Source organism: Artemia franciscana, chromosome 6 (assembly GCF_032884065.1).
Source record: "Artemia franciscana chromosome 6, ASM3288406v1, whole genome shotgun sequence".
NCBI lineage: Eukaryota > Metazoa > Arthropoda > Branchiopoda > Anostraca > Artemiidae > Artemia > Artemia franciscana.
In genome coordinates, this window is record NC_088868.1 from 25,414,280 (window position 1) to 25,435,522 (window position 21,243).

Genomic DNA, 21,243 nt, shown 5'->3' on the forward strand with positions numbered 1-21,243 from the left:
GGGATTTGCTTTTTTTTGCAAAGCAGGGTGGTTTTTAAAACATTGTTGTTTTTTAGGGGATTTGTATAATAGAAATTAAATGTATGAGAAGTGCAAAAATTATTAATTTACATTTTGGATTTTGGTGAGAAAATGGTGCTCACTTTACTGCCTATTTTCATCTAATTAAAGCTCTGCATTATATGACATAATGCATATATCGATTAAAATTAAGTGTACGAGTCGGAATACTCCTTCCAAGGTCGGAGTAATTACGAAGAATAGATTTTCGAAAGATTGTTTATAAAGAAGGCAAATAATTATGTGTTTATTTTCTTATCTAGCTGATATAGATGGGTCTCTGAATTCTCAGTTTGAATCAGTGGAATGGCATCGATCTTTTTTCAAACATTTACTAATAAAATGAGGAAAAAAAGTAGAAAGTCACACAACTTGAGTTAATCACGGAAATGGAATGCAACTACAATATTACTTCAAAATTTTTCACCTTCTCAATACCTACCAGTCACAAAATATAATTATGTTTTTGTATAGGGGTTGCATATATTTGTTCATAAAATTATCTAAATTACTATGTATACTGCTGAGGATTTTTATAATTATTTTGATACATGCTATCCATTAATATTTCCATGATTAGTTGCTTATAAATCAAAATTTTTACAGGACAATTGTCTTACCTTATGCTCAATCTGAGTAAAATTTCAAATTTTTATTTTTGTGCTCAACAGACATATCAAGATTTAAACTTTGAATCAAATAGCTGAAAATCTCAAGATAAAAAAAAAACAATTAGAAATCTACCACAGCTTGGAACTCTGAGAATTGAAATCACCAATCTATGCCTATCAAATACAAAAATAACAAACTCATAATTATTTGTTTCTTAAAAAGTATTTCAACTCATATAGTTAGTTTGAAGCACATGCCTACATGCATTTTTATTAGAGTTCCAATTTTTATGACGATTTTTGGCCTTTATTCGAATTTTTTAGGATGAATAGAATAGGAAATACTAACGAAGAGCTCTAAACTGACAGGACTGACCATTACAAACGTTTACTGAAATATTGAAGCAGACATCGACCGTGTAATAAATAGATATGGCAGGAGCGAAAACAGAGACATAGACTTTTTCTTATAAAATTGTAAATTCTGTAATTTAAGTGGAAATATATTGAACTTTAAAAGGTGGAAAGGTACGCTACGTTTTTATGAAAACTGAAATTCTGATTAGTAAATTTTTGAGGTTTTGTCAAAGTTGACACTGAAAACACTATTTTTAAAAAGAAAATTAAAACTAAAAATTAGTTAATGCTTTTTGTCTATACCTAAAACCCTCGTTTTAAATGTCTTCTATGCATCTCTTTCTCCTCGCTCTGTTTTTCTTTTTACACCCCTAAAAGAACTAGTATTCAATGCTTAATATATCTTTTACGAATATACAAGTTGTTTCTTTATCCTCATTTCCCACTTTTCATTACTATCATAGTTACTAAGCGATTCCACAAAGTTAGGCGACATACTAAATGATTCGACCTATAGAAATTGTCACAAAGAGTGCATGACCCCAAAAGATGGTTCAAACCATTTTTTTTTTTTTTTTACAATAAAAATCTTATCTCCCTCGTTGTAGTGGTCAGAAGTGCAAAGGCAAAAAAAATTGCAGAAAATATTAAATAACATCAGATGGTAAACAGCTTTTTATTTTTTTTATGGTGGGGTGGTTTTCATAACTTAAAATTTTTTGTATCAATATTTTTATACCATTTTAGTTTCAACAGATTTATTAGAACTTAAACCCTCACCAGATTTTGATTAAATTTACGACCATTTCCACTACCTACCTAAAACACATAATTGTCGAGGTTCCCTTTAATTTCGGGTATTTCTTTGTTCGCAAAGTTTAGCGAAGCAACCTATTATAAACCTCCCCCCCTAGAGAAATCCTGGATCCGCCCCTGTAAGGGCCTCGGTAGATTCAACTTGAACTTTTTCTACTGGAGTTTCAAGAAAGCTGTGGTTTCTTTTATTTCTTAATTTAGTATTTTGCTAAAGTTCCTAAGAGAGCTACGCACTCTTAGGAACTTTCATCTTTTACTACACTAATTTAGTTGATTAATCCGCTAGTGAACTAGTCAATAAATTAATTAATGAATACTCAGTTATTAATTGATTTAAATTACACTAAGATTAATTGGTTAAAAAGAAAATACGGCACTAGATTTTACAATCCCTACCGGCGCTGCTGATCTCTGTTTCTTGGCTCTTCAGTCAGGAAGTGCAATGGGGGGTTTGGGGCCAACCATCCTGTGCTTTCGCACACCCTTCCTGTTTACCTTCTCCAGATTTCTCCAGGTACCTGTTTAGAGCTGGGTCGACTCTGGCTGAGCTTACAGAGTCAAGCCACTGACCCCTTTTCCCAAACTAAATATTTGGGTACACTAGGATTTGAACCCTGGCCCTCTCAGACAAATCCAGCGCACCAATCCACTCGGCCAGGACCAATCCAATCCTTTGTTGTTTTTTTCCGGGATTAAATTGTTTGATTAATTAAAAAGGTAAATAATAAATTAATTTATTTTTTATCAATACTTTGTTGCACTTAATTGTTACCAAGGCTTGATGCTTATCAGTAGATTGCTAGGTTGTACTTTGGCAAAATTGAAGATCATTTCCCGGGGAAAACTTAGTTACGTAACTTACTTATCAACATTGTTTTGTTTTTTTCCAGAAATGGCCATCGGTACGAGGCTCTGACCAAAGTACTACCTAAAAGAAAACCCTAATTACCTGACCAGCTTGTCAACAAAGTAAGACCTTGGGGGAAAACCTAGTTGGCTAATTACTTACATAACTATTAAATATTGTTGTTGTTGATTTAGGACTGGGACTATTGAGGAAACCCATGGCCTTGGGAGGGTCTATATAAGGTGAGAAATCAATATTGGTAGAATTGCAACTTGCATAACTATTGGAACTAATAATGAGTAACATGTAAGAAATATATTTCGAAAAATAAATTTTGCCTCGCCCCCTCCAGATTTACAGAATAGATGTCACTACTTGGTAGCACTCTATTTCTTTGGCTTTCACGATTTCCGTACACACACTATTAAATAAAAAAAAAGGGGAAAAAAAACAGATAGTAAAATAAAGAACTATCTTTTGCGGTTACACAGAAAAAATAAATTATTTTATGTCTCAAAATAGCCATTTTTAGTTTAGGTTGTCTATCAAGTTTTTAAATCTACGGAGCACATTAGCCAACATTAGTAAAACAAATAAATATACATTTTATGAAGTGATTTTTTTTCATGTCCTTTTTTTCCTTTTCTCTCTAAGAAAAAAAATTCAGTTGTGAATGCCCAAATTAATTTATCATTTTTTATTGCTGCGGCTGAAATATGTCGGTGGGAAAATCTCTTCTTTTAAATAGTTTAAAATGTATTTGTTATATGTAAGCCATTTTCTTCAGAATTGAATGTATTCTTTATTATAACATTCCATATTATCCTTTCTTAAAGTTTTCAATTGCAAAACGTCAACAGAAATACAGATCTCTAGCATTTCTTAAATAAATAAGGTCTATACAAACGTTCAGCAACGAGTGTAGGAGAGATTTATTTTTATAAAATTTTATTTTATCTTATAAAGCTATTATAATAAATTTTAAACTGTCATTATTCAAATTTTATATTATTATATTCTATATGTTTTATGCTGCATATAACTTATAATATAAATTGTATACTATATTATATAATATAAATTTTATAAATGCATTATATATGCTATTATATTATAAATTTTAAAATTAATTAGTTTTATATAGTTTTTATTTTATTTTATGAAGCTATTCAAAATCATTTTATGAGTAGCCCTAAAGGAAGTGCGTCAATGCATAATACATCAAACAAACGGCTATTGTGGAATATTTTAACATGTCGTAACTGATTCACGAAGAAGGGATATCCTCCCGAAATTCGATGAGAGACCCCCTCACCCTCATATTGAGAAACAATACTGTTAGGCGACCTCGTTTTTAGAATGATTGCTTGCAAAATTTGTGACAAGCATTGATGCTTACCCCTATTGGTAATAATAATAAAAAAAAAAGCTATAACAAACTCAAAAAATAAAAAAGTCCAAAATCAAATAAAATTCAACCCGAGACGATGATATGAAACTACTCCTAAGATGGCTAGCAAAATAAAAAAAAATCAGTTTTGAATTCTATTGCGATCTTCTAGCTATTTAGACTAACGTAGACAGTGGTAGAATTTGACTTGAAGTGGTGGGAAGAGGATTCAGGGCCATTGCTACCACTTTCTAATTTTGGGGATATCTTAAAAGCAGATTTTTTGAAGTATTTTTAAGATTATCCTGTTCAAAAATCTTAAAAAGCGACTGAAGTTCAGTTCGCATCAACCTCTTGAATGTTATGTAGCAGTGAAGGGTTCTCAAACAAACTATACAGAACAGCCCAACTGTTCATTTTTTTGGCTGAAAAAGGCGAATAACAGTTTTCATAAGAAAGAGATTATTACAATCCTAAATGTACTTCGAAATCAAAACACGTCTAGACTGGTCATCAATTAGGTTTTATTCTTTTCTTGCAAATAATAAGGATATAGATCAAACTTTTCTTATAAATATTTTCCTTCTAATGTATGCTAATAGATTGAATGCATTTACTTATTTTCGATTATATTAATCAGTTATAACTTGATAGGAATAAATTATGGTTATTATTTGAAGTTCGTTCTTTTTCTGTTAAATAAAAGCTACTGCATTATCAGTGGTATCAATAGGAAGGGGGAAGGGGATTTGCAATCCCCCCAGACTCTATTTCCAATCATTTAGAGTTTGAAAATGCTCTTTTTTGTTTTATTATTAGAAAATGCCTCTGAATTGACGCCATTGGGGATTGTATCTCTTTTTAATGTAATTATCTTTTGGATTGTAGGTGAAAGATGGGGTCTCCAGGAGTGATTGGGAGTTCAGTGAAACATCTGGTATTCTAAAAGATGTTGCAGAAAAAAGAGCGAGACGCTTCAGAAGAGGTCAGTATTTTTTCTTCTATTCAACCTTCGTAGTACTAAAAATACGAGTATTATAACTCGTCATCTTGGCGCAAAAAATGGGAATCAAACAGTGCGTGGTATCGAACTGTGACTATGGAGTGACCATGCTCAATAGTAACCGAAACTAAAAAGCAGAATTTTGATACCAATATATATTACCAATACATTAAATACTACCAATGTATAAAAAAATCGACCTATTATGCTGATTGAAAATATATAAGTTTCATTAAGTTCAGTTTTACCCATCAAAGGCTACAAGCATGAGGAAATTTGCCTGATTTTTTAAAAAAAGGGGGAAATACCCCCTAAAAGTCATAAAAAGATCAAGGATGCTTGTTTATTTGTTTTTTTTCCAGGGGTGATCGTATCAGGAGGGGGGTTACTAAAAACTTAAAAACACATCGAAAATTATCTATATGAGTTTTGTTACGTTGTTACGAGTTGTAAAAACATTTCAGGGGTGGGGTCAAACCCCCCCCCCTCCAGGATACGGCCTAGATAATGATATATGAAGATTTGCCTCCAATCCGTAACAGAAATATATCGGTTGACATTAAATTGAAATTTCGGGTCTTAACATATAGAAATAGACAAACGTATATTTGAAGGGTTAGAACAAAAAAAAAAAAACGTTTGTGAGACTTTTATTAAATAATAAAAAAATATTGTACATTTGAAATGAATTAATCTAAGAGGAAGAAAATGTTGATGAAAATTTGTATTCTACCAAAGTGCCTAAAATAAATTAATCGCTACAACATAACTTATACCAGGACACTTTTTTTATACAGTTTGACTAGCTAGTGAAGTATTGTATTGTTTTATTTATTAAATATAAAAAACAGGTTTTTTCTTTGTAACTAAAAGTAAGGAGCGACTATAAAACTTAAAACGAACAGAAATTATTCCGTATGTGACAGGGGCTGTCCCACCTCACTCTTAACGCTAAGGTTTTCTATTGTTTTAAAAGTAGAGTTGTGACTAAGAGTCAAACTTTAGTGTAAAGAATGAGACGTTGAGGAGGTGAGAGCCCCTTTCATATACGGAATAATTTATGTTTGTTTTGAGTTTTAATATCACTCCTTACTTTCAGTTGAAAAAACCTGTTTTTTTAATTAATTTCTGAATTCAACTAATGCATGTTAAAATTTGGCTCTCCGTACATGAAAAACTAAAACGAAATTTGTATATTAATTTTGGCAGATTCATTCCGTACATGAAGGGTCGCCTCATCCTCTTTATGTTAAAGCTGTTAGCACTCTTAAAAAAGTTTCCTATTCTGATTAAACGGCCCCTGTGTTTCAGTAGCCGCTCTCCAAAATTGGGACAAACAGTGAAACTTTAGCCTAAAGAGGAAGGTATTGAGGAGGGAGCAATCTTTCATATATCGAATAATTCCTGTTTTTTTTCGAGTTGTAATGTTGTTCCTTACTTGCGGTAAAAAAAAAAATTTCTGGTCGTTTTTCATATGTCAGTAAATCTGGCTCACCTTCTGTGAAATGAACTTCCCCCTTCAAGGAAAAATCCTCCGTGGAAATTTAATCCAACGTAAAGTGGATCCCCCTCAAAATTCCTTCCTCAGTTCTATCCTCGTTGAAAATCTTTCTCCCTGCAAAATTGCTTGCGGACGATTCAGCCTGAAAAATTATCTTGGTTTTTGATCACTCCAGAAATGCCCCCTTCTTTGAAAATTATTTCCCAAAAAAATTGACAATGAAAATGTAAAAAAATTAAAAAGGATTGCGTATAATAATTCTGTCAAATCCCCCTAGAGTGACATTTCCACTGGAAAATTCCCCCCCCTGGAAATTTCCTCCCCAAGGAAAATTCTCCCTAAGGAAATACACCCCGAGCACATCCCCACCTCCTCCCGAAAAATGTCTTTATACTTCCCAATAAAAAATACTATGCGTAAACAATGGGCAAATTTTATTACTTACAGGCCTCTCGCCACGGACCTTGGGGGGGGGGATCATTTACACCTAAGGAAATAGTTATTTGATGTTTCAACTATACTGAACAAAATCTCAAAATTTTGATCAGATCATTTTTGGGGGGGAAATGGCCGTGAAAGGGACCCCAGTTGCCCTCTAATCTTTTTGGTCACTCAAAAAGGGGACTAGGACTTTTATTTTCTGTTCGAGTGCACCATCTCCCTATCTTCTAAGATCATTATTTAAATACGATCAGCCCTGGGAAAAAACCCAACAAAACAAATAAAGACGCATATGTGATCTGTCTTCTGACAAAAATAAATATATATAAAATATATAGTTAGATTCAGCATAAAAATCCGATTCTTTTGATATATCTTTTAGCATCGAAGTTCCATTTTTTAGAGTTTTGTTTACTATTGAGCCGGGTCACTCCTTACTACAGTTCGTTACCACGAACTGTTTGATTGCAGGATTCCGATTTTTGCATATACGATCTTGAAACTTCTACACTAGACACAGTAAAAGTAATAATTCTTATACTATGAGTAGGGTTCTCCGGTACGCTGAATATGATGGCGTAATTTTCATTAAGATTCCTTGTATTTTAGGGGTTGTTTCCTCCCTATTTAAAAAATCAGGCAAATTAACTCAGACTCGTAACTTATGATGCGTAACATTATAATATGTTATAATATAATATATAATATGTAATCTGACTCTTTTGGTGTATCTACTGATATCAAAACTCTATTTTTAGAGTTTCGGTTGCTATTGAGCCGAGTCGCTCCTTACAGTTCGTTACCACAAACTGTTTGATTATCAAAAAACTACATTCTTTCAAGATATATTGTTCTAAGCAATTAAAAATCAAGACTATACACCATTATGCTTTCAGGGGGGCGGGAGAGGGATATATATTTAGTTTTTTTTATCTTTAATTCATTTTTAAGTTAAGTTTTGCTGTCCATTCTAATTCCTGTTAATCTCGGATTTAGTCACATTGATGCTTCAAGGTAAGTTCTACCACTTTAGCAGAAATTTACAGTCGAGTGTGCGCCGTTAGTGGAACTTGGCTTTAGTGGCCTTAGTGGCTACACCGTTAGTGGCTAACCCCATCTTCATTTTGAAAGTCATTTTTATTATTTATTGATGCTCATGGTCAGATCGTCACACTTGTTAATGTTGATTGACTTAATGGAAGTCAGTGAAAATTATTCGCTCAGAAAATCCTGGGCCTTGGTATTTAGGAAATTCTAACTCATAAAAAGTGCCATATCCTCCCACGATTCATAATCACTAGACTGCCAAATGAGTCATCATTTCGCGGTATCGTTAACCAGACGTCGCTTAAGTGTTGAAAAGATATGAGATAACGTTGACAAATTCTTTGGGCATGTGTTCTTATGATCAATCTCCAAGACTATGGATCCAGGGCCATATCCAGTATTTTTTTCGGGGGGGGGGGGGGGGGGGGGTATTGCAAAAAGTTTTTTTTTTGGAGGGGGTGGGTCTACCAAAATAGATTATAAAACACATAAAAAAATTATATTCATTTTTTTACGTTTTTACAAGTTGGAAAAATATTTAAGGGGCGGGGGGGTGGTTCAATCCCCCTACCCCGTAGATACAGCCTTGGATGGAACATTTATTTATTAAAATCTTTAATAGATTCAAATTGGAGTGAAACTACAGAAAATTCATAGAAGAGTAAAAGCTGAATTTGTACTGAAAGTCAAAATGTAAGAGACGCACAAATGAAATTATTAACAATGTTTTAAGTGAAAAGAAAGTTGGAACACTTTAAAATAAATTAAAATCTGATTTTTTTGTGATAGTTACCTACAGGATGCTTTATTTGTACCCCGCCCTCCCTCATAATTGCCCTCCAAGTCATGTAATTTTTATTCGCTTTTGTATAATTTTGTGTATATTCTGCAAATTCCAGCTTTTTTGCTTTTGTTTTCATATTTGCCTATTCCAGCATTTATTTCCAGTAGAAATAAATTCTTCTGTGCGTATGTGGTGACAAATATGGTTATAAAAGGTTCACCAACTGATTTTTAATATACATTACTTAGAGAGAATGTGGTTGAGCTACGTGCTTACTGTTGACAAAATTAAAAATAGGATCGTGTCAATCGTGTATTCTTGAGAGAGACAATTGGAAAACGAGGATCTTGAGAGATAGCCTTTTGAGGCATTACCTTGACATCGTTGCGAACGAATGTCAAATCTGTCATTCTTTTTACCGACAGCTTTCAAAGTCAGACGATGAATGAGCTTTTAGAGTCATCAAAAACAGCAAAAACTTGCAATTATATAGAAACTGCGAAAGAAACATAAAAAGTTTTGAGACTCTATGGGGTATACATGGTGTTGTCTTGTGAAACCCAGAGGGGCTTGTTAATAAGTCCCCTTCTTATTAACACCGTGGATTTACTTTCCATACCTAGGACTTTTCTTTCAAACTGACAGAATATGCTTTAAAGCTTCCAAAAGTGCACGGAAATTAATCCTATAAAACTACAAATCTCGCTGAAGAACAAGAATCAGCTTTAGGTCTGTCATTATGGTCATTGAAGAATTGTGATAAGAAAAACAAGGTCAAAAACGCAGAGAAAAAAGAAGGCACATCTTATGGTAAGAAGAACTCCTTTTGCCATCTAGCTGTGTCTTGCAGAATTGCTTCATTTAAAATAATCGTGTAGTTTTAGCAAATGATTTACTTTATAATATATGACTTGCTATTAATTGAAGATCTAATAGAGAAATCTATCGAATCGTCACCTTGTATCCTGTGTCCAACACGAGCAAAAGTTGAATTTATGCATAGATGGAACTACCGGACCCGTTAGATGACGTCGTGAGATTTATGATTTGAATGTTTTGCGAGTATGAATACTAAATTGTTTGTTTTTGGTTTTCACGTTTTGACAGAAGGGTTATGAAAAGAATGCTCGTGGGTAGAATTTGGATATTCATTTTTCTTTCTTTCATCCCCCGTGTAATCTCAAATGTTTATACTTTTCAACATAAATTTCGTATGTTCTTCACATAATTTTCCTGTTATTTTGCTTAAATTTTACTTATGCCTCCCCCCTCCTTGAAACTCTGTCTCATAAAATAATCTTCTGTTTTGCGCGCAAGGTTCCACAACTGCTGGCGTGAAAAACTTGGGATTTAGGTTGACATTGTAAACCTCATTTGAACCGTGGTGGCTTAGTTTAGGCATAATACATGAGTATTCAAGTTTAAAAAAAAAATCATGAAAAAAATGCACGATTGATAGGTCCGATATGAACACAAAAAAGGGGCTATTGTCAGCTTGTAGTCACGGAAAGTTGAACATGAAATTTAAAAAAAAAATCAAAGAAACACACATCTAACTAAGTTCCAGCTCATAACAAGCCATAATTGACAATTAAATATGTAATACGTAAACTAAATATATATATATATATATATATATATATATATATATATATATATATATATATATATATATATATATATATATATATATATATATATATATATTGTATATAACAGAGGGGATTACCTGTTAATAGGTGGCAATGGTCTTCGTGTAATGTAGTCATTATTACAATCGTTAACATTAATAACTTTTCAAGTATTAAATATGAACGTTAATTTTAATTATTTGAAATATTAATTTTAACTCTTCAAGACTTTTTCTCTCCAATTTTAACCATCTGTAACTATTCTGGGGATATCCATTCGCTAAACAGCATAAAAAGTGAAAAAAAGGTCTAGCAAACAATGAGGCCCAAAAGGAATATTAAATATGATTTGTTTAAAACTCGTTTTCAAAATTGACTAAAAAATAGAAAATATTTTTTTTTTCCAGAATCTATAAATACTAATGAAAACGAGGGACAGTATTTTTCCTGGCCTTATATTAACCCAATTCTCAGTTTTCTTTTCTTTGGTTTTTATGGCACTTAGTATTTACCAAGTGACATGTACCGATCGCAATTTCTGTCCGTCTGTCTGTCGCTCCCGGTTTTGCCATTTTGGGCACTTCCAGATAAGCTAAGATGATGAAATTTGGCAGGCATATCATGGACCAGACCAGATTAAATTAGAAATAGTCGTTTCCCTGATTCGACCATCCGGGGGGGAGTGGGGGACGGTTAATTCGGAATAAATAGCAAAAATGAGGTATTTTTAACTTACGAACGGGGGATTGGATCTTAATGAAATTTGATATTTAAAAGGATATCGTAGATCAGAACTCTTAATAAATCCTGACCGGATCCGATGACATTGGGGGGAGTTGGAGGGGAAAGCCTGAAATCTTGGAAGACAATTAGAGTGCAGAGATCGGGGTGACACTTGGTGGGAAAAATAAATGCAAGTCCTAGATACGTGATAGACATAACTGGAACGGATCCGCTCTCTTTGGGGGAGTTAGGGGGGGGCTAATTTCGTTAATTCGGAAAAATTAGAAAAAATGAGGTATTTTTAACTTACGAACGAGTGATCAGATCTTAATGAAATTTGCTATTTAGAAGGACCTTGTAACTCAGACCTCTTATTTTAAATCCCGGTTGGATCTAATGTCATCGGGGAGAGTTGGGGGGATTCTTGGAAAACGCTTAGAGTGGAGAGATAGGGATGAAACTTGGTGTAAAAAATAAGCACAAGTCCTAGATACGTGATTGACATAGCCAGACCGGATCTGCTCTCTTTCTGGGAGTTGGAGGGGGGATATAATTCGGTAATTCGGAAAAATTAGAAAAAATAAGGTATTTTTAACTTACGAACGGGTGATTGTATCTTAATTAAATTCAATATTTAGAGGGGCCTTGTGGCTCAGAGCTCTTATCTTAAATCCTGACCAGACCCGGTGACATTGAGAAGAATTGGAGGAAACTGGAAATCTTGGAAAACGCTTAAAGTGGAGAGATCGTGATGATACTTGGTGGAAAGAATAAGCACAAGACGTAGATACGTGATTGGCATGACCAGACCGGATTTGCTCTCTTTGGGAGTTGGGGTAATTCGGAAAAATAAGAAAATGAGGTATTTTAACTTACGAACAGGTGATCAGATCTTAAAGAAATTTGATATTTAGAAGGAACTCGTGTCTCAGAGCTCTTACTTTAAATCCTGACTGGATCCAGAGACATTCGGGGGAGTTGGAGGGGGAAACCGGAAATCTTGGAAAACGCTCAGAGTGTAGAGATCAGGATGACACTTTGTGGGAAGAATAAGGACATGTCCTAGATACGTACTGACATAACCGGACCAGATCCATCTCTTTGGGGGAGTTGTGGATGGGGTGGGTAATTCGGAAAAATTAGAAAAAAGGAAGTATTTTTAACTTATGGACGGGTGATTGGATCTGAATGAAATTTGTTATTTAGAAGGACCTCGTGTCTCAGAGCTGTTATTTTAAATCCCAACCGGATCTGGTGATATTGGGGAGAGGAGTCGGAGGGGAACAAGTCCTAGATACGTGATTGACATAACCGGGCTAGATTTGCTCTCTTTGGGGTATTTAGGGGGGGATTAGAAAAATGAGGTATTTTTAACTTACGAACGGGTGGTCAAATCTCTTATTTTAAATCTTGAACGGATACGATGACATTTTGGGGAGTTGGAGGGGGAAACCGGAAATCTTTGTAGGCACTTAGAATGGAGAGATCGGGATGAAACTTTGTGGGAAGAACAAGCGTGTCCTAGATACGTATTTGACGTAACCGTACTGGATCCGCTGTCTTTGGGGGAGTTGGGGGGATTTCCAGTGCTTTGGCGAGTTCGCCTTTGGCTTGGGGATCGAGTTGAAACTTCCATGATTTTTTTTTCTTTCGAGGAGAGTGGGCTTCAAATTTGTGGTGGGGCAAAGGGGTCAGAAAAGTCCTACTAACTAAGTCCTAACTCCGTTCCTAACTAAAGTGTATATGCTATATTATTTTTTTCTGTTTACCAATATGCCCGTCATCCGACAAGCTCTTTTGCTAATAGAAAAATACTATACAAGCAATATTGAAGAGCATAATATGAAATTCCGTTCGTGCATGTCAGCTTGTCGAACTTTTGGAGTGAAGGACTAAATCCTCAGTAAAGTAAAGATACTTAGTAATAAAAAAGGTGAAATAACATTAAGCAAACAAGAGATGTTGAAATGGACTACTTTTATCAGCCGTTCAGAGATACTGTGGTGTATGAGAATAATATAAAAATGTGGAGAAGGGAAGAAAAATTTATCCTCAATAAATCCATCCTAACTGAACCTATGCGTACTTAGAGCCACTATGAAACTTTCTAACTTTTCTCCATTAGTGCTCCAACTCCCGCAATATGCAATATGTGAATAATCTAGCATTATTTAAAGTAGATTCAATATCAATAGTGTAGTTTTTGCCCAAAGATTTAGAAAATACTTTTTAAGTTTTCAAAACTTTGATTTCTAATTATTTATTTGTTTTATTTTTTGAATCTGAATTCCTCTAAATTTGAATCTTTGAATCTGAATTTTTCTAAATTTTGTACATTTGTATTTTGTATATTTGTACAGACATTTTCAGGGGGATTTTTTGTTTGGGGGTGGGGTTGAGGGGAGGGGGCTATGTGGGAGGATCTTTTCTTGGAGGAATATGATAAATCAATAGTGCAGTTTTTGCCCAAAGATTTAGAAAATACTTTTTATGTTTTCAAAACTTTGATTTCTAATTATTTATTTGTTTTATTCTTTGAATCTGAATTCCTCTTGCAAGATCAAGTGCATGATTTTATCTGATAAAACATACACCCTGGGATTTCTATTCATCAGTGTTTATAAGCCCCAACTACCAACCATAAATTCAATTCAAGGGTTCTACTGGGCTATGTAGTGGACACTCGCAGCAATAAATACTTGAAAACCGTGCCAAATGTTTCTGTACTTGGTTATGTTGTCTAGGCCAGATACAGAGAGGGGAGGGGGAGAAAACCAAAAAATCTGGGTTGAAGTAAGAATTAGGCTTCTATCCGAAACTGTATATACCTTTCATAGCAATTGTTCAACTCCTTGACACAACCAACAAAAACTTCTTGAGTACAGAAATAGACGTAAGAAAAATGCTTCAGCCCTAATGCATTAAATCATTATTTTTTTTACTTAATAAAATCCTAATACGTTTACTTGTGTGTCCACAAAACTAATTATTTAGTATCATATAAGGATGAGATTCATTCCGATAATAAAAATAAAAACATCATTTCCTGTATATAGCCTTATCGATGCAAAACATCAATTAATTCGCAAGTTAATTACAATTTCCACCAGACTAATGAATGTTTCACGTAAGACAAGAGTAATTAGTTACATGAGCAAATAATATTTTTTGGCTAACAGGACGGGTTTGCATTATTACTTTTACTCTTACAACCTGTGGGATCAAAAGCTATTTTCTACGTCATATAAATCTTTAAAATACACTATACTTTTAACAATAGGTTCCTTTTTCATTTTCTTAAAAAAAAATTGCTCAAATAATTATTTACAACCTCTTGATCAAACAATTTCTGATAACGAACTGTAAGATGTCAACTGTATGCAAGGATTAACTTGGCTCAATAGTAATCGGAACTCCAAAAAACGGAATTTTGATATCAATAATAGATACATCAAAAGAATCAACTGATTATGCTTATTCCAAATATATAAGATTCATCAAGTTTAGTGTTATCCATCAAAAGTCACGAGCCTGAGAAGATTTGCCGTATTTTCGATAAAGGGGGAAATACCCCTACAACTCAAGGAATCTTAATGAAAATCACATCAACAGATTCATCCTATGTTTCATCATATATTGCGCTTCTTATATATTGGAATCAGCGTAATAAGCCGATTCTTTCGATATGTATCAAACAGCTCGTGTTAACGAACCGTAAATAAGGAGTGATGTGGCTCAATAGTAACCGAAACTCTAAGAAACAGAGTCTAGATAACATTAGATACATCAAAAGAATCGAATTTTGATGTTTATTCAAAATATGTAAATTTCACCAAATTGGCACCCATCAAAAATTACGAGCCTGAGAAAATTTGCCAAATTTTGAAAAAGGCGGGAAACATCCCCAAAACATCAAGCAATTTTATTGAAAATCACGCCATCCGATTCAGCATACCACAGAACCGTTTTCAAGCTATTATGTACAAAAATTTATAATTTTGATTTTTTTTTTTTGCCAGAAGAAAGATCACGGATGCGTGTTTATTTTATTTTTTCCAGAGCTGATTGTATTGAATCAGTGATAGTAAAAGACCAGGAGAGGGCTAATTTGATATGTAATCAAAAGTTCTAGCGCCCTTTTTAAGAAACCAAAAAATAATTAATTTTATTAAATTAAGATCTCTAATTTTAGGTATGGGCAAATTTTTTTTTAATGCCTGTAAATTTTGCATCAGCTGGAACAATATTAAGTTTTTTTTTACTATTTATTTTATTTCAGACTAGATAAATAAAATTAAATTACTTCTCACGTGTCAAACTTTAAAGCTATTTCTTTGAATTATGTCAGTTCTAAACTTCTAATGAAAATTTTTCTATGGTCAGGGCAAGAAATTAAACATCATTAGCAATTGGCCAGAGGTGTAACTCCCTAAATTTAAATTTAAACTATCGTCTCCAGCCAAACTTATCTCGACAAAGAGTCGTTGTCAAAACTTCCGCAGTCTTACTCTTATCCAAGTTCAAAACTAATGGATTTTCTCTGAGTTAAAAGAGGGTGCATTTGAGCTTTTTTCCTTGCAAATTCTTAAAATTTATCCTCATAATTATAAGTCTTGTTTGCATATAAGGTAAAAACTAATGGGGTCTGTCCCACCGGGGTCCTGCTTCATGTAGCCACCAATGGAAACATAGAATCCTCAAGATACGGGAATAAGCACAGAGGGTGCTCCGTTGCTGTGAGATGCAACGGACTAGACTGAAGGTAGAGTCTGAGGAATAAAAGCAGATGTTGTAGATACTTGATTGACGTAACTGTACTGGATCCGCTCTCTTTGGGGGAGTTAGGGGTGGGGTTTAGTGCTTTGGTGAGTTTGGTACTTCTGGTTGTACTAGGACGATGAAAATTTGTAGGCGTGTCAGGGAGCTGCACAAATTGACTTGATAAAGTCGTTTTCCCCGATTCGATCATCTTGCGGGCTGAAGGGAGAGAAAAATTAGAAAATTTGAGATATTTATAACTTACGAGTGGGTGATTGGATCTTAATGAATTTTGATATTTAGAAGGACCTCGTGACTCAGAGCTCTTATTTTAAATGCCGACCGGCATTAAGCCTCTGATTTTTCTGATCTTCATGAAACTTCATATTTAGAAGGACCTCGTAACTCAGATCTCTTATTTTAAATCTCAACCGGATCAAGCGTAATTGGGGGGAGGGGCAGTTGGGGGGACCGGAAATCTTAGAAAATACTTAAAGCGGTGAGATCAGGATGAAACTGGATGGGAAGAATAGAATGTTTGCCTTTTTTAAATAAATCTGCGTACCCTAAATATTGTAGCAAAAAAATTACGTCACTATTTATAATTAAAATTAAAACCCTATTAAGAAATATAAAAAGAAAATCATAGTATGTGTTTTAGCTGTCTTAGAAAAACCTCAATTTCTAGTATTTTTTTTCTGTCATAATAAAAGTAATACATAAGTTTTTGGGTCACCTATACTTTATGTTAATGTGTTTCATCCATTTGTTAGTCAAGCCATCTGTGAGGAAAATCAGTCTTAGAGGTTAAATGAGCAATGAATTTAAAACTTGACAAAATTAAATTGTATGCCAACTTTTTCGATCTCTACCGCTTCCTACTTGTCCTGGTCCTGTTCCAAATTTAAAATGAAAAGCTCCAAATTGATCTTTTAGCTGTAGACAAGACATACACAAGGGAATATTAATCTAGTTTAGTTGAGAGGGGGGGCTGAAGCCCAAACATTCAATCTGAGGGAGGGTAAAATCTATTCGCACATAATTCTTATTGAATTTCTAAGGTAAAAGAAATAAATAGAATAATAAGAACAACAAAGATTTGGGCTTCCCAAAAAAAATTTTTTAATATTTTTCTAGTTATAAAAACGGATACTATTCCGTGTCTTCTTTGAAGTAAATATAAAAAAAAACTATATAAATTTATAAAAAATATAAAAAAAGTTTTTTTTATAACTGAAAGTAAGGAGTAACATTAAAACTTAAAACAAGCAGAAGTTATTCTGCATACGAGGGGGGCTATCCGTTTCTTGATCCTTACTCTTTATACTGAGATCTTAAAGCTCTTTAAAAGAACTTCTCATTCAAAATCTAGGGCTGTTTTGTAATGGTAGTCTTTTCTAAAGAATCAGGACAAAAGGGCAAACTTTAGCGCAACTCCCCTTATGCACAGAATAATTTATTTTCTTTTTAAGTTCTAATGTTGGTCCTTACTCTCAGTCCAAAAATATTTTTTTAATTTAATTTTTGACTGTAAATTTTCACCTGGAATATTTATCTGGAAACTTTCCTCCTCATGGAGAAGTCTCCGTGAAAATGCCCCCCTCCCTCCTCACTGCGGAAAATTACCCCGAACAATTTTGTATGTTTCCCTATAACAAATGCCATATATGAACAGTACGGCCAAATTGAATAACTTGCAGTCCTTTCCTTAGGGATTATGAAGGGTCATGTCATCATCAAAAGCCTAGTTGTTGGACCTTTCGTCTATGCTGATTTAAATGGCTGTTTTAACACATTGGTCGGATGTCTTTAGAGAAAAATGGGTGTGGGAGGAGGATAGGTGCCCTTCAATCTTTTTGGTCACTTAAAAAGTGCAATAGAACTTCGGCTTTCCGTTTGAATGACCTATTTCCTGATTTTGTGGGCCAGTTGTTTGATGCGACCGCCCCTAGGGAAAAAAAAAAAAAAAATACACACGCATCGGTGATGTTTATTCTGCCAGTAAACACCAATTCCGCATTTTCGTAGAAAGGGGCTTGAAACCTTTACCTTAGGGTTTCCTGACATGCCGAATCTGATGGTGTTATTTTTGGTGAGATTGCTTGAGTTTTTGGAGATGTTTCCTCTATTTTCGAAGATCAGGCAAATTTTATCAGGCTCGTAGCTTTTGATGGGTAGCATTAAACTTATTGAACTATATATATTTGGAATCAGCATGAGAAGCCAATTTTTAAGATGCATCTATTGTTATCAAAATTCTGTTTTCTTAGAGTTTCGGTTACTATTGGGCCTATTGCTCCGTATTCACTGTTCGCTACCACGAACTATTTGATTCAGATACTTATTGCTTCAAGTGCTAACCAACACATAAAACCGATCAAAGGGATGGGGTGCTGAAGCACAAACCTGAGTGAGGGTTTTTTTAGTCGAGTTTTTATTAAATATTCGAAGTTAAAACATATATAATTATAATGAAGCGATTACAGAAACAAACGTTGCTCTCGGAGCTGGGATTATATATAGGTGTTGGGTATGGGAAATTCTAGATTTACATAAGAAAAATTATTTCAGCTTTAAAATAACAGCAATTTCCCGTACAACACTGAAACAGGGATCAGAATTTTTGGTTTGAAATTGCTCAATACAGAAATTTCTAGAATATCATTTTTGGATTCGGGCTATTGATGACTTTCATTAAAATTTCCAAAAAAAAAACAAGTTCAAGAAACAACTTGTCTATATTATCTGGAAAATGCAAGCATTTTGGGTAATTGAAGTTTTGTAATACCGATAAATTTTTATGAAAATACAGAAGTCCCTTGGACAAATAGCAAATTTGGAGCCTGAAGTAAAGCTCTAACTGCCGACAGTCAATTACTGGAAAATTCACGGTGACGCGATTCCTGTTAGGAAACTAAAAAAAAAATCACCCTTATTTCTTCCCTTTGATGTTACTGTGACTCAGGGTGACTCAAATAACTTCAACAACAAGCCAGTGCTGCGAGAGCTCATCCTAGGTTTCTTCTAAATTTGTTCTGGATGAGCATTGAATAACATATTTAAAAATACTGTATCTGTAGACATCATAGAGGAGCTCAAGATCATTCTGACAAAGACTGCTCACCAGCGTTGTCAACTCTTAAAAATAAACTGTACTAGATTTCCGACTAAAGTTGCACCCACAAAGATTAATTTGTACCATCTGAACAGCAGGTTAAAAATTAGCAGTAACAAGACGAAAATTTTCGATAAACTAAAACTTGGACAGATATTCGAGTCAGAAAGGTTCAAATAAACACCAAAATATACCGAAAAATTTGAAAAAAATGCTCCTCATTGTATTAGAACGTCTAAATTGTAACAAAAACGATACAATTGTACCATGTCGGCAATGCTACTACTCACTCAGTAATTCACCATATAGTTCCATTGATTCCAGTCAGAAACCTCTAGGTTCACAAACCTTATCTCTCAGAAGTAGGATTTAAGGCGTCAAGTAGTGGATAGCCATTAACGGTAAAAGGAAGAATGCCTCGAGCAGTTGGGATAAGGGCACATGCCAAGATAAACACTACTACCTGAGGCTAACCAAAATTGTTAAATGTAGTACTGTGGTTGTAGTAGTAGCAGTGGTAACAGTAGCTGTGGTGGTATTACCTTTTTGGTCAATTGACCATACCCAAGGTAAGACTTCAAAGCAACTGGAACACTATTTACTAGACATTAAATGACACCTTGACTAAGAACAAGAGTGTTTTGGAACTTGGAAACATTTTTTAGAAGGTACTCTCCCCAAAAGAAAAGAAATAAAGTACTTTGAAAGTTCTATTTGATAAAATGACTCTAGAATTTTGAAGCACCATCACTGCAAGCACCGCACATCACAGCACAGTACCGCCTTTTATTCATAAAATAACCGCCTAAATAGGTGACAGTTTATTGTGGTACAAGGTATTACCCATTTGTGGAAAAAAAATTCTTTGGACTAATATATGAAATTATGGCTTCTTGTCTTAAAAAAATGTATCCAGTTGTATTATTCTCTCCTGTAAATGATCACGTACTCACCGTCTGCTATTACCATAATAAGAGATTCTGTCTCTGAGGTTTTGTTTTTCTTCTTTTTGCCTTCAGAAGCCCCTTTTTAGGACATGTACATATCATTAAAACTTCAATTCGTTTCTTTATTACCATGCAAAATTAAATTGTTTGCACGTCATTATTAAATTGCTATTAACAATATTACCAATAAATAAAAAGTTTGAATGCAACCTCTTTTCCATGAAAGGTGACCGCCACAACGTCTGTTTTAGCGTGTTTAGTGCACGTTTCTGTAGCTCCAAAGAAATGCCGCCACCAGTATTAATTGAGTAATTAATAATGGAAAGACAAGATGAAACAATAAAAATTAACAGGGTACCATCCATAAAACTCAGAGATGTGTGGGCCAAAAAATATTCGTCGGACGTGTTCTCAACCTTTGCCATTGAAGACGAAGAAGGTAAATATAGTAGGCAACTAATCAAAAGTGTCTAAACTGAATGGCTTCCTAGACATAAAAGGTTTCAGTCTTGACCTTAGCGATCGGCCAACCAAAATCAAAACACATTACTAGCAGTTTCCAAACTTTTCAATTAGATGCATTATTTGTTGTATCGAACTTTCACTCTCTGTTATCAATTTGTGAAGTTTTAAAACGACATAGACAGTATCATTTTTTGATTATATCGAATAACTTTATGCTGCAACAGCGCAACTGCATTTGCTTTGAACTTAATGTGTCTTGGTTTTAATCGGCTGAGATTGCCTTTTTAGACGAATGAATTTGTCTGCTATACTTTTAAAACATTAACTAAACCTGGATTGTTTCGTAAGGCATCTGGGACATCACTATTACAACTACTTCTACCATAAAATTGTCCCAGTGCAGTGAGACAGACATATTGCCGAAACTTCTCTTTCATTTTTGTCTTTCATGCCGATTTTGATAAAAAATAGAAGTAAAAAATCTCAAGAATAAATACCAATATAAAAAGATTATCCTTTATTTTAGCACCATTGTATGGATGTTTTTTACTAGTCGTCACAATTTTGATTTTTTTTTTCTGCGTGATAATTGAAGGGTAAAAAAGGTCCCCCACAATTGTGCACCTTGACGCATTTGGTTAATCAGGCTTATGCAGTTACTATCATCATTGCTGAGCTTTGAAAAATAGGGTATGAGGCTGTTGGGTTGGCGTTTCCCCCCATAATATTCTCTCCGCCAGAAAATTC

General features: G+C 34.1%; 1 protein-coding gene across 1 annotated transcript in view; it reads left to right on the forward strand.

Annotated features, from left to right (window-relative positions):
- LOC136028528 (titin-like) overlaps positions 1 to 21,243 on the forward strand; it is a 524,102-nt gene that overhangs the window by 260,881 nt on the left and 241,978 nt on the right. Inside the window, exon 40 of the mRNA XM_065706373.1 lies at positions 4,970 to 5,066. Within this exon, the coding sequence (XP_065562445.1) occupies positions 4,970 to 5,066 (97 nt within the window). The remainder of the gene's footprint in view (positions 1 to 4,969; positions 5,067 to 21,243) is intronic.